The sequence below is a fragment of the Nothoprocta perdicaria genome, unplaced genomic scaffold (genome assembly GCF_003342845.1).
Source record: "Nothoprocta perdicaria isolate Ctin4 unplaced genomic scaffold, notPer1 scaffold_14, whole genome shotgun sequence".
NCBI classification, from domain to species: domain Eukaryota; kingdom Metazoa; phylum Chordata; class Aves; order Tinamiformes; family Tinamidae; genus Nothoprocta; species Nothoprocta perdicaria.
This window is the reverse complement of record NW_020454538.1, coordinates 6,995,594-7,007,936: the sequence shown is the minus strand read 5'-3', so window position 1 is coordinate 7,007,936 and position 12,343 is coordinate 6,995,594. Positions and strand designations below refer to the sequence as shown.

Sequence of the window (12,343 nt, the reverse complement as noted above, 5' to 3'; positions counted from 1 at the left end):
TTTTTCCTAGACTTTTTCACCTGTATTAACTGATTAAAAGAGAATTTAAGGTTTGACTTATGCGGCTAGGAAATAAAAACAAACAATTAAATATCTTGATTTGAACAGATGCTCTTCCACATGTGTAATCAGGGCTATTTATGGGTATCATCATCTACTTCTTGGAAAAATTTGTTACCGTGCAAGAATCTTTTCCTGTAAATCTGGATACCATCTGCTGTCCTATTACCACTGTTTTTTTGAACACGTAGGCCAGTAATATTATCCTGCAGGATAAGATCTGTGATGTTTGCTGAGAGCAGCGAGTTGGTGTTATTAATCAGAAGTCTAATATGTGCAGTTTGGGGGTCGTGTTGAATATCCACCTGAAAAGAGAAATATGAATATAATAGAGCACTAATAATTGAGCAAAATATCTCTACTAAGATAAGCAACTTAATAGCAAACTTAGTCCCAGCTACTAATAAAAGTTTATTATATGCATAGGCTTGTTTTCTGGAGTCATTCTGAGTGACCTGCAGACAACGTCATACTCGGTTTGATCTCAGATTCCTGAGGAGATGTTAATCTTCTGCACATCAAGTTGTTGCTTGGAGACAAAATGACCGAAATTCGGGAGCTGGAAAGCCAGGAAAGCAGCTCGTGCAAGGCCACAAGTAAGTGAAAACATCACCGTGATATCTCATACAGAGAACTAGATCATAACGTTATAAAGAGATTCTGGAAAATTCTTTATGTGACACTTTTGTAGATATTTGCACAGAGTATGGTGAGGATGGCATATGAGGTCTATAACAATGGCATCTAAAGAACATTTATTTAAATGATACACAGCTTAAAGTGTGACTCAGGCCCAATCCTTCTACCTCCCTGTCCTCCCCTTTCTAAGAAATGTGTTCTGTATCTGAACTCCAAATTATTTATTAACTAATAAATCTGTCCCTACAGAAATGAGTTCTAAAAATATGAACTCTCTAGAGAATTGATTTCAGAAATTGTACCAGCAAAGTTCATGGCAGCCACAGAGCCCAACCTATGTAGCTGAGATTTTATTATGCACCATTGATCTCCGCATTCCCTCGCAATTCAGTATAGAAACAGAGTAAATTTTTACTACGTTTTATGGATCAATAAGGAATAAGCGCTTAGTGAAATTACTAGTGCTTAGCTTGCATTTTGCTATTTAAGTGTCAGCAATTAAAGTATACTTGAATATATCTGATTAAATAACTAACCAGTGCAGTTAAGCTATGCTAAATTTTCCAAACTCACTGCGGCAAGCCCAAACTCTATTATGTTATACACATTTTATGGTGGGAGGAGGGACAATTGCTTACTGTACCAGATTCTGCAAAAAGTTACCAGCAAGTATAATAATAATTCTAAACAATAGATACACACTTATTAGAAAAAACACTTCTCATTTCATATACCCATAGATCATGAATCAGATCCCAACCTTTATGAGACTTGAAACTCACCAAGAACGAACAAATCAAAACATTTTGGCACAATTTTATGTCTCCTGACTTCGAATCTGTTTGATGCGCTCAACATACATCTCAGCCTGTCCTCTGTAGTCACACAGGTTAGAAACTCATTTTAAAACCACAAAACAGAAAAAAAAAAAACCCACAGGAAGAAATAAAGGAAATAAAAAAAGCTGAGACCCTGTTCCAATCATTGAAATGGACTTGAGGAAAGAGGGAAAAACAAAAATCCTTTTTCCCCTTTATTTTCTCATACTACTCCCTTGCTCTTCAATGAAGTAAAAGCCAAAATGGGGATTTCATGGTCTCTCGCTGTGCTTCTAATCAGACCCAAATGCATTTTATACTCAGGAAGAGAGGACATAAAGAGTAATTTAGATAAATTCTACAATAAAATGGGCAAAGTATATGCATAGTAGGTAACAAAATGTGGGAGCATTAAGTCCTCTCCTTCCACATGCTGTCATTCTTTCTGCAAACGTTCTTCCATTTTCCTCTTTATTTTCCTTCATTTAACAAAATTCTTAATGTAAGATCTGATCACATTAATCCTTCAGAGATTTACAGCTGTACTAGTTGTCTTCTACAGCAATTTTCCAAATGTGGCCAGAAAGATCAAGCTTCCTACATTTCTAGTAATATTTAATACAAGTTTTTATCTTCCTTATCTTTGATTTGCAATGAATTTTAAGCAAAAAGACAAAGAGACGGAGAGAATGAGTCTTTCTTAATGGCAGGACTGCAGAAAGCAGCAGACTGACATCAAACAGTGAGGAAAGCTTTGGGGTTGGACCTCTCCAGCAAAGAACCTCTACCATATGTAGCCGCCATCAGGATCAGCAGTCACTTGGTACCTCCCTTAGGTTGCTTCTCCAATTTGCCTGTGGATGTTTTTTGATGCTTTTGGAGCAGATGATTATGTTGCCAACCAATTACATGAGCAAAACACCATGGAAGCACTGGATGATGCTAAGTGCTTATTCCATTTTCTCTCTGCCACAGAATCACGTTGCATGTGTTATCACCTCTGCAACAGGCATCGCTTCAGGTAAATAGAGGAGCAAAATGAAAGAACCTCACTAAGAGCAAGACCATATCAGAAGAAAAGATGAGAAAGAAATTACCATGAAAGTGAAGAGGACAGAGGATCTTTGAGAAGAAGTGTGAACAACTTGAAACATGAAGAGGGAAAAGAAAAAGGGTGTTCATATCATAGCTGAACCGCAACACAAGGATGTTTAGGAGACTGAGAAATGATGCAGGTGAACACAGTGAAAGCTGAACAGGAAAAATTTTTAAAGATTTATTTCAGTCCCATTAAAAAGATACTGTAATTGTCAAGGACCCTCATAGAAATGTTCATATCATACTATAGAAGGAAGCTCTTTAAAAGAATACATTTCTAGAAAGAAGGAAGCAAGAAGTCTTTCTAGGCACGAGCAAAAGTTAAATACAGTTCAATTAGGATGTTTGTAGGATTTAGTGTATGAAGAAGCCTGTCTTTGAAACGTAAAGATATGTCATTACCGTGCTCTGAAGAGCCACTTACGGGTGAGAGAAGGAAAACAGGCAAAATCCTTTTTCTTTTTTTTTCTCTCATTTAAAACTGCTAAATACTACCATATGGTCAGTCAGTCTCTTAATGGGAAAGCATCTGTTCAGGAGAATTAGGATTGAAACAAATGGCAAGGTAAGTAAATGAAAATGAAATGGGAACTGCCATTTGGAGATAGAAAACAATTCACACACAACTGCATAATTTTTAATAATTTAAACAGATAGGACTGCATGATTACTTTCTGATATTCCTAGAATCTACAATAGAGTAACTTTGATCTTGTACAACATGATTTCATATTTTTTAATGAGGCTGTTGTGGCTGTGCTACGAATAGCAGGAAAAAAAAATATGTAACTGCCTCAGATTCTCTAAGAAGCTACGATATTAAAATCAAATGTGCTGCATACACAATCCGTTCCCTGAGTACATCATAATGTCACCTCTTCTGTACTGGATACTGAATTCTCTGCCCTCCTATGCAGCATGTAATGGTTGAATACAGTTTGGACTTAAAGTTGGCTGCACTTTCTCTCTCATCCTGGGACAGGTAAGGGGAAATAATTATAAAAATTCAGACTTGACTCAGTGTAAAAAGGCAGGAAAAAATGAAAGGAAAAATAATATCTATCTGAATCTTTTAAGTGATTCTAAGGTAAAATTACAATGCCAAGTTTTAAAAAATTCCTTCCAGTAGGAATTTTGTCAGCCTTCGTCCCTCAGAAGGATATTATACAATTCAAATTAAACCTGTACTTATAAAATAGTGTGCTGTGGCTAAGTTCTAGTGATACTCCAAGACTATGTCACATGGGGTCTTTCGCAGCTGGCTTTGCAAGTGATCTCTCAAAGACACTGTGGGTATCACAGGGCTTAGCGGTTCATCCTCTGAGTCCAGACTTGGTGCAGGTGGGACAACTCCTGCTTAAGACTAAACAAGACCTTATAGGGTCTATCTCATTCTCTAAAGAAGTTTTTCCCTACCACTACCCAATCTCATGTCTCCTATCTACAGATCACTAGATTTTGTACATTTTTACTTAGATTCTTATGGTGGTACTTGCTGGGATCAAAATCCTCTAAAGGGAAAAGATTCCACTGACATCACTCACTTTTGAATCAACACTGCAAAAATATTTCTATCACAGGGAGGTTTAATATCTTAACATCAAAATGGACATTTTCCTAAGTGTCCAACATGGACAGAATTCTCTTCTAACTTTTTAAAGGATATTTGAGTGCCAATTTCCCAGTAAATTGACAAGTGAAATACAAAGAAACTTACCACAGCACATTTCTGAAGGGTTACTCCAAATCCTGAAGACACTGGCATTTCGGAAACATCGTCAGTCTGTGGAATAAGGGGAAAAGTCTACATAGGGTATGAAACTATCATAACTCTCGAACTGTAACACAAGTTAACTTGTTGCACAATAAAATACGAGAAAGAAATTTGCAGTATTAACTACCTACAAGTTTAAGCACTTCATTATCCTAATCAGTATTTTTCATTACTCCAAATCTATATAAAGCATTTATTCACCCATATAGCATCTTAATGGATGCATTCACCCTTTGACTATCACAACAAAATACTCCAAGACAAAAGTTCATGCGTGACAAGATCAAGTTCATTAAAAAGCACAGATGCACTTTATTGCTTTGTGTCTATCATCATTTATATGCCATTCACAGAGCTCTATCTACCAATACAATTATGTGGAAATCTCACAACCAGATGTTGCTATTCACAGAATCAAGGTATCGTGCAGGTTGGTAGGAAACTTCAGCAGTCTAGTCCAACCCCTCTGCACACACAGGGTCACCTAGGGCATGTGGCACAGGGCTGCATCCAAGTGGGTTTTGAGGATCTCCAAAGAAGGAGACTCCACAACCTCCTGGGGCAGCCTGTCCCGTGGTTCTGTCACCCTCACTGTTAAGAATTTTTTTCTTAAGTTCCTGCGGAACTTCTGGTGCTTCAATTTGTGGCCGTTTCCTCTAGTTCTATTAGTGGCCACCACTGAAAAGAGGCCGGTCCCACCCTCCTCACTGCCTCCCTTGAGGCATTTGTAGACACTGATTAGATCCCCCCTCAGCCCCCTCTTCCTCAGGCTGGACAGGTCCAGCTCTCTCAGACTTTATTGCTGAAGCCATCTCAAGCGCATGTAATTGCCCTGGGCAGAATGAGACACTATGTACTAATAGGGCAGTAAATTCCCAGCACCTGGGTTTATAGTTACTACTGCAAACCGCATATATATTAAAAGTGGCAAAATATCTTTTACAGACCAGTTGGTGGCCAGTGGAAGACTCTCGTTTGGACAGAATCTTCTTTGTCCACGAGGGTATCAGGGCAAACAGTGAATGGCTCCAATGATCACCTGAGGTTGACGAAGCTGAGAGCAGGTCCCGGGCTGGAGGCAACCACCCTGCCAAAAGGCAACGGCACATGGAGAAATATGGAAAAGCTCCTCGCCCACACACGCTGTCCCCATAACAGGAACATCCCAAGAGCAAGCGATGCATGAGGCTAGGTTGGAAGCAGGGACGTGATGGTGGGGTGACCTGCTCCAGGAAACCATTGGCACAGAAATTTGCTTCTATCTAGGAAATTCATCCTTCAAACCAAGCATATTATGCACGAATTAACAGGTTTCAGCCTTAAATCAACCACAGAAAAGTTCCTGTAATTGAAACACTCTATAATGCGAGTGGACTCTGCTGCAAACAGGCAATTAAGCATTAAACATTTCACTAGACATTCAGAATAAAAATACTTCTCAGTGGAGCAAAGGTTTCAGTTGAGATGGAGTGCCATCAAATCAAACACTCCACAATTTAGTAATTAGGATATCAATGCTATCCCATAATCTGTCTCTTTTTTTTTTTTTTTTTTGGAAAGATTAGGACACGATGTGACACAAAATTACAAGAACTCTGAAATAATAATTTCTTCCATCTACTAAAGTAAAAGCACCTATGGCACTAATAAATGGAGCTTAAAATAAACATCAATAATTCTATATAAATTACCATAAAACTGCTGAATAAAGTAAAAAGAATGACATCAAGATTTCAGAAGAATAGTTTTCTGTTTATAAAGACGACACATTTTTAAGTCTGGGCATAACAGTTCTTATTTATTACTGATTTTTAAATCCTATATTTTCATCATGAGCAATATATATGTGAATAATAAAAAATTTGCGAGTTTCTCGCAAATGTCATTGTTCTATAAAGTCTTGATTTTTTAAAAAAGCATTAAATATTAACATGATACAGAAAGTTGAATATATTGACAATCTCTTTAATGTGAGAAGTTTCATTTATTTGAAAACACAATGTTTGGCTTGGAGAACAAAACAACACAAACAAACAAACAGACAATACTAGTTTCCATGCTAGAGCAGGGAAAGCCAAAGCCATACAACTACACCAGGATGGCACCCAAGCTGGACTGTATGTGAGGAGCTGGGATCAGAAGCTAATGGACATTCGAGGTACCAGCCTGAGCCCACTCAGCTCATACCCCCCGCCAGGAGGACACCTGAAATACACGGCACTGCTTTATTTCCTCTTTAGTCACTCTCTCATGCCACGTGAGATGCCTGCTAGCCATCCAGCTGCTGCTACTACAGGGCACAGACCTTCCAGCGGCCTGCACGACCTGCCCACCCAACCTCAAGCGACTCTTAAGTGTATGTCTGAACAACAGAATCAAGCACAGTCCTCAGTTTTGTATGGATAGAACCAAAGTCTGAAGATCCACTTTGTACTTGCTGTGTTTCTTGCATATTAATGCAATTGTCACCCCATTTTTATGAGCAAAGGTGGAGCATCAGCCTTCCTTTTCATTTCCTTGCCAGACTAAAGATTTTGTCTTACAGTAAATAGAAATCTTAACTGAAGACATGGAGCTTCTTCTTAAAGCTTCCTGGGGTCAAGTCATTATGGCAAAATGGATTTGTCAAGCAACTGCACTCTTTAAAATGCTTCTTCTTTAGCAGACCATTTCCTTCTCGTGCATTTTGCACAAAGGAGGTACCCAAGAAGAGGGTAACTGCTTCATGAATGTTTTAGTTCTTCTGCCTTGCATAAGCTTTTATCACCAACCCATCTGCATCTTTCTCATGACAGCAATTGCTGATGCTTCCCTCCAGAAAGTATCAAGTCCTCAGCAAACAATTGCACTGACTGATCATATTTGCTTCTCAATAAATCTCTTGACTACTAATTACATAGACAATTCCATTTTCAAGTTGTGCTTTGTTATCACTCACAATCCTGAGATAATGTGGCCAGCTCCCAGCCATGTTATTTGGCCTCTTCATCACGAGTAATTAGAGGCTGGGGATTTTGCAGGTTCTTGACATTACGTTAAACAGCCTCGAGACTGCTGATGATTACAAGGATGCTTCTGCAAATCCACTTGTATCTTCCCTGCAGCACTCAGAGAAAGGCTTTGCTAAACAGATACCATCAGTGTGATGCACGCCCATACAGCAACACTGCACCATCCCCTTCTCCAGACTCTTTCTCATCTTTCACACTCTCTTTTAACAACACAGGCTGTTTTCTAATGCCCTGGTTTCACTTGCCAGTATGGCTGTACTTTTCTATCTCTTTTTTTTTTTTTGTACCATCAACTGTCTGTTAAATAAAATAAATCTTTTCCTGATCCACACATGGCTAACTGTCAGTCGACAGTTATTATTTACATCACTCCCGCTGTCCTACAGGAAGGTAACTGCTTGGCCATGTAACTTTTTGCATCCTCTGAACTTCAAGACAACAGTAACTGTATTTATCAATTCATCTTCTACCTCTTTTCAGCGAAGGTCCTAGACAGACTGTAGACAGCTGACCACTACTTGAAAAGCCAAATGCTGAATAACTGAGAGAGGATGTTACAGGCACAAACCATTCCACAGTTTTCAAGTCTTTATTTGATTTCTATTCTGAAATCAGTTGTGTTACAAATACATTCATCCGAGGTTGGAAAATACTAACAATTGTCTCTTGGGGCCTTTTACAGGCAAGCATCAAGCTTTCTTTTTGATGCCACATTACTTGTAGACACGAGCACCCCACTGTCCACACTTCTTCAGAGCATCCTAGTTCTCTGATGGATTTTGCAGTTTCTTTATTCATTCCACTCTTTTCTGCCTACAGTTTCCATCTTTGTGATTTTTCTGGCTGTTTTCAACAAAGCCATTATTTGAGCTGCAGTTCCTCACTGGCCATGAAACGGATGGCAGTTCCTCACTGTCATCAGTAACTAAACTGAATTTTTCCCCACTCTTTTTCAGAACTGCAACTTTGCTAAGCAGAACAGTTCTGGCCATAGACACTGCCAAACCATCCAGCCCAAACAACAGCCACCTCTCAGCTGGGCTTGACAGCCTGGCATGGGCACCTCGAGCACACAGCGCTCAGGCCAAAACACTTCCCAATAAGCAGCAGAGCATGAGGCTCAAACTGTTCTTTTTTTTTTTTCTACCTGAAGCTGTCAAAGGAAACAGTTCAACAAAGAGAGGCAATAATTTCACTGTCTGAGATTTGAAACTATATATCAATTTTTAAGATGAGATTTTGCTGTTTTCCTTAATAACAGAAATTAAATACTCCACATTTTTGCAAGCTATTATCAAGTTGCTAAATACTTTATCATAATCTCATTAGCACATTGCCAAAATATGTTCCAGTGATTTAGCCCTCCATAAATCCAACATAAACATATATCCCAGAACCCTGTCATAAACTGTATATTCCTAGATGTCACCAAATCACCAGTGGTCATCTGTGAAATTCATATCGAATTACAAAACAAAAATATTCATTCAGTTCTCTTGGACTCTCTTGGAGCCTCTCTTGGACTTCCAGGAGCCATATCCTGAAGACATCCAACATAGCGCCCCACCTACCATGTGGAGTTCAGGGTCTGTGTTTGGAAGGTCAGGCATCTAAGAAAGAAACTGTCATCTATTTATGGCTGCTATAATGTCCTTTGCCAAGAAGTTAGATTTGAGTAACGGAGACCTTCAGTGTTAAAGCATACGGCTTCACCACCTGAGGAAAAGGGTCCTGAACACAGCAGTGGCAGATGGCTCTTCATGGTCCACCATGAGAAGGGCACGTGTAACACCCAAGAGCTGAGTGCCTTGTTCTTGATACAAGTTGAGATGAAGGCAATTCTTTGGCACGACAATTAAACAGGACAATATAAAGTTCAATAGTCCTCTACTGAGTCGACAGCAAAGAGGTCAATATGCCCTTAAAGTATCTATCCCCATACAACGCATCCCATCCTGTCAATATACATAGCAAAGTAAGGAGTGTGACAGGTTTGTGAAAAGTCATATTCAGTATTAAAAACTTCAGGAAAATAATTTAACATTGTGGGGGGAAAAAAGGGCAATTTAACAAAGACAGTCAACCTAATTCTTGGCTCTCTTCCCAAAGGCTGAATATTTCAAATACCAGATCCACAGTCTGATTCATTTTGGCCCTGAACTCAAAATCTGCAAAGCTTTGGGTTGCTTTGACTTATTTTATTTGGGAAGAAAAAAGCAATGTGTTTACCGTATTTTTGTTGTTGTTTTGAATTAATTCCCTGTCTGGAAAGCCATCCAGGATACAAGATCCAATTTAAAGTCCTTTCAATTACATACAACAATGAACAGGCAAAGGTAGCAATTTACTGCATTTCAATTTTGAGTGTTGCCATTATCTTTTCTTGTTACAAAGTCAAAGAAACTATGAGAATCAATGAGACAAAACAAATCTGCTTTTCAAGCCATGCTTTGAATAAGTCAGAGCAAAGACTTGAAATAACTCAAAAATTCACTGTGTTCCCAATCATTGGGCAATTCTTTCTCATCTTGTCCATTTTATCCAGAAAGATGACTGCTCAAAAAAAAAAAAAAAAAGGAAAATCTAAAAAAGGAGGCCTCAAAACTAGCGTGACATTTCTATCCGCTGCCAAAAGTTTTATCCAGAAGTTTCATTATTACAGCTTTCTTTGAATTTCTTAAATTCAAATAATAAATCCTTAAATAAGGATGTTAGCTTGTTGATCAAGCAAACCACTGAATACTTAATTTTAAATATATTAAAAAATCTTATTTATCAGAACGGAAAAATTCTCAGGCACAAAACCATGCATACAATTCAATGCTTTGCAGCATCCCTTCCTGAAACATCTATATCTAAGTCCTAACAAAATGAAAGAAATCAGCCAATGACTACAATAAAAAGATAATATGTGTCCAAATTCTCCAATCACACCACTTCTTCTAGTGCCACAAGGTTCATCTGAACTACAGAACTGCACACATTTCCCTTCTCAGTGAATGGTACACTAATAACTTGCAATAAATCAGAAGACACAAGCAGCAAAGATTACACTGAATAAACACAGGAGAGAAAAAAAAAAAAAAAAAAAGGAAGGAAGGAAGCTAAGCAAATCTGAATTATTTGCTTTCTTATTTAAATTAATAAACTCATTTCTGAATTAGCCATGGCAAAAGGCAAAGAAATTAGAGGGATCTCACTAGATGACTGCTGCAGACCGTGTAATTTCTTGGCAAATGCGTCTTATGAAAGTCATCTCCTGGGGAACTGCAGCCTCAGCCACTGGGGTTTCTATTTCATACACCACACTAGCCCATTAAAGTGCTATATGAGGATGCCATAACCTTTCAGTGTATTCATCTCCACTACACTCTGCTGAGGTAACACACCATTTATTCTCAGCATGGAAAAAAATGAAGTCTAAAGGCACAGAGAAACTAAGTGATTTGTCCAAATCTACCCAGAGAGCCCACCAGCCAGCTCCTAGACACAGCTCTTCCAAGTTCTAAGTGACTCTCCTAAGTTTAAGATTGCTCCTCTTTGCTCAGATTACATAAAACAGCACTGGAGATGTTCTGCGTATCTGAGACCAGTGACTAGTTCCTTGAACAGCATGAAGGGCATTTGCATCCTAGTGTCCCTTCCAGACCCATTTCCATCAGTTGTTGTAGCGTTTAGGGTTCTTAAAAAACAGTTTTGAATGAGTGCTGCAACAGTGTTACATATGGGTAGCCAACACATAGTTGTTAAGTTGGCACCTAGAAATAGAGTAAGTCCTGATCAGCCTCAGGTAACAGGGTTTTTGCACAACACTTGGGGCATCACAGGAGTGCTGCTCTGTGTTACACACCCCTCTGGACCAGTGAGGAAAGAAGGCTCCTCCTGGGAACAATTGTGAGCAGGACACTAGCTAACGTCTTCTCATAAGTGTCTAACTTCTGAAGTTGAGTTGTTCAAATGTACCTTGTGGCCCCACAACCGAGATCACTTCGGCCATCACCAGATGTCAGGAGTCCACAGTCACCATCTCTACACTACAAGACTGCAATTCATGGTAAAGATGCCAAAGATCCCTGGTTCTGAGGTCACGGAAGGCACAGGTCCACAGGCAGGTACAGGTGGTCAAGCCCTAGGTCCTCTTGCACACTGAGACTGCAGAGCAAGGTCCACCACTATACTGGGAGCCATGTGGACTTTGCTGGGTGGGAATCATCAGGTAGTAACTCTGAGAGGATGCCTCTAGACCCAGACTGCTTCATTTCTTCTACCTCCCTCCCCCTTTTCCAAACCAAGCCCAGGTAAAACCAGGGGACAAGCCCAGTGCCCTGCACACTCCTATCCCTGGAGTCCTGGGAATCCTGGCTGAAAGCAACCATGGAGAGATTTAAAATGATCACATACCTGCCATTCCCAGACATCCAGTCTCTTTCTGAAGCCACAGATTGTCATTAGTAACCTAAAGTTAACAGAGAAGAAAGCAGTTATAAAAGACCTGTATTCGTAAATTTCTAACATTGCTTAATTCAACTCTTACACCGGATTTATGCTTTATAATTAGATAAAGTCCCATTCCATGAAGCCTCAAGCTTCCCCCAGGTTAATCTGAGGAGGAGATACAACCCTGGTCTTGAGGACTCCCTCAACTTGCCAAGCAGTGTGGGGCACTGCTGTCCCTTTCTACAACTATTTGCATCTCTTTGGGGCTCAAGGAGTATTTACAATCCAGATGCGCTCGCTATGAAATACTGGTTTTCAACTACAGAACCATGCAAAATTCAATCACTAACTAGCAGTTAGCAAGAATATGTCCATACTGGACAGGGAAATGACATCTACTAAAGTAATGCTTTTTTTTTTTCCTTAGAAATATTATATGCATCCCTTGAAAGAGACCATGGGCTTAAAACTAGCTTGTTAGCCAGTCTGCAAACAGACTTCTCACC

The 12,343-nt window shown here is 39.3% G+C and overlaps 1 protein-coding gene across 1 annotated transcript in view; it reads right to left on the bottom strand.

The window, feature by feature from the left end:
- Positions 1-11,853, bottom strand: part of EVC2 (EvC ciliary complex subunit 2) — a 62,617-nt gene extending 50,764 nt beyond the window's left edge. Inside the window, exons 1-4 of the mRNA XM_026034193.1 lie at positions 11,802-11,853; positions 5,337-5,476; positions 4,333-4,398; positions 179-365 (exon numbers count right to left, since the gene is read on the bottom strand). Of these exons, the coding sequence (XP_025889978.1) occupies positions 179-365; positions 4,333-4,398; positions 5,337-5,476; positions 11,802-11,808 (400 nt within the window). The 5' untranslated portion in view covers positions 11,809-11,853. The remainder of the gene's footprint in view (positions 1-178; positions 366-4,332; positions 4,399-5,336; positions 5,477-11,801) is intronic.
- Between the last annotated feature and the right edge of the window lie 490 nt (positions 11,854-12,343).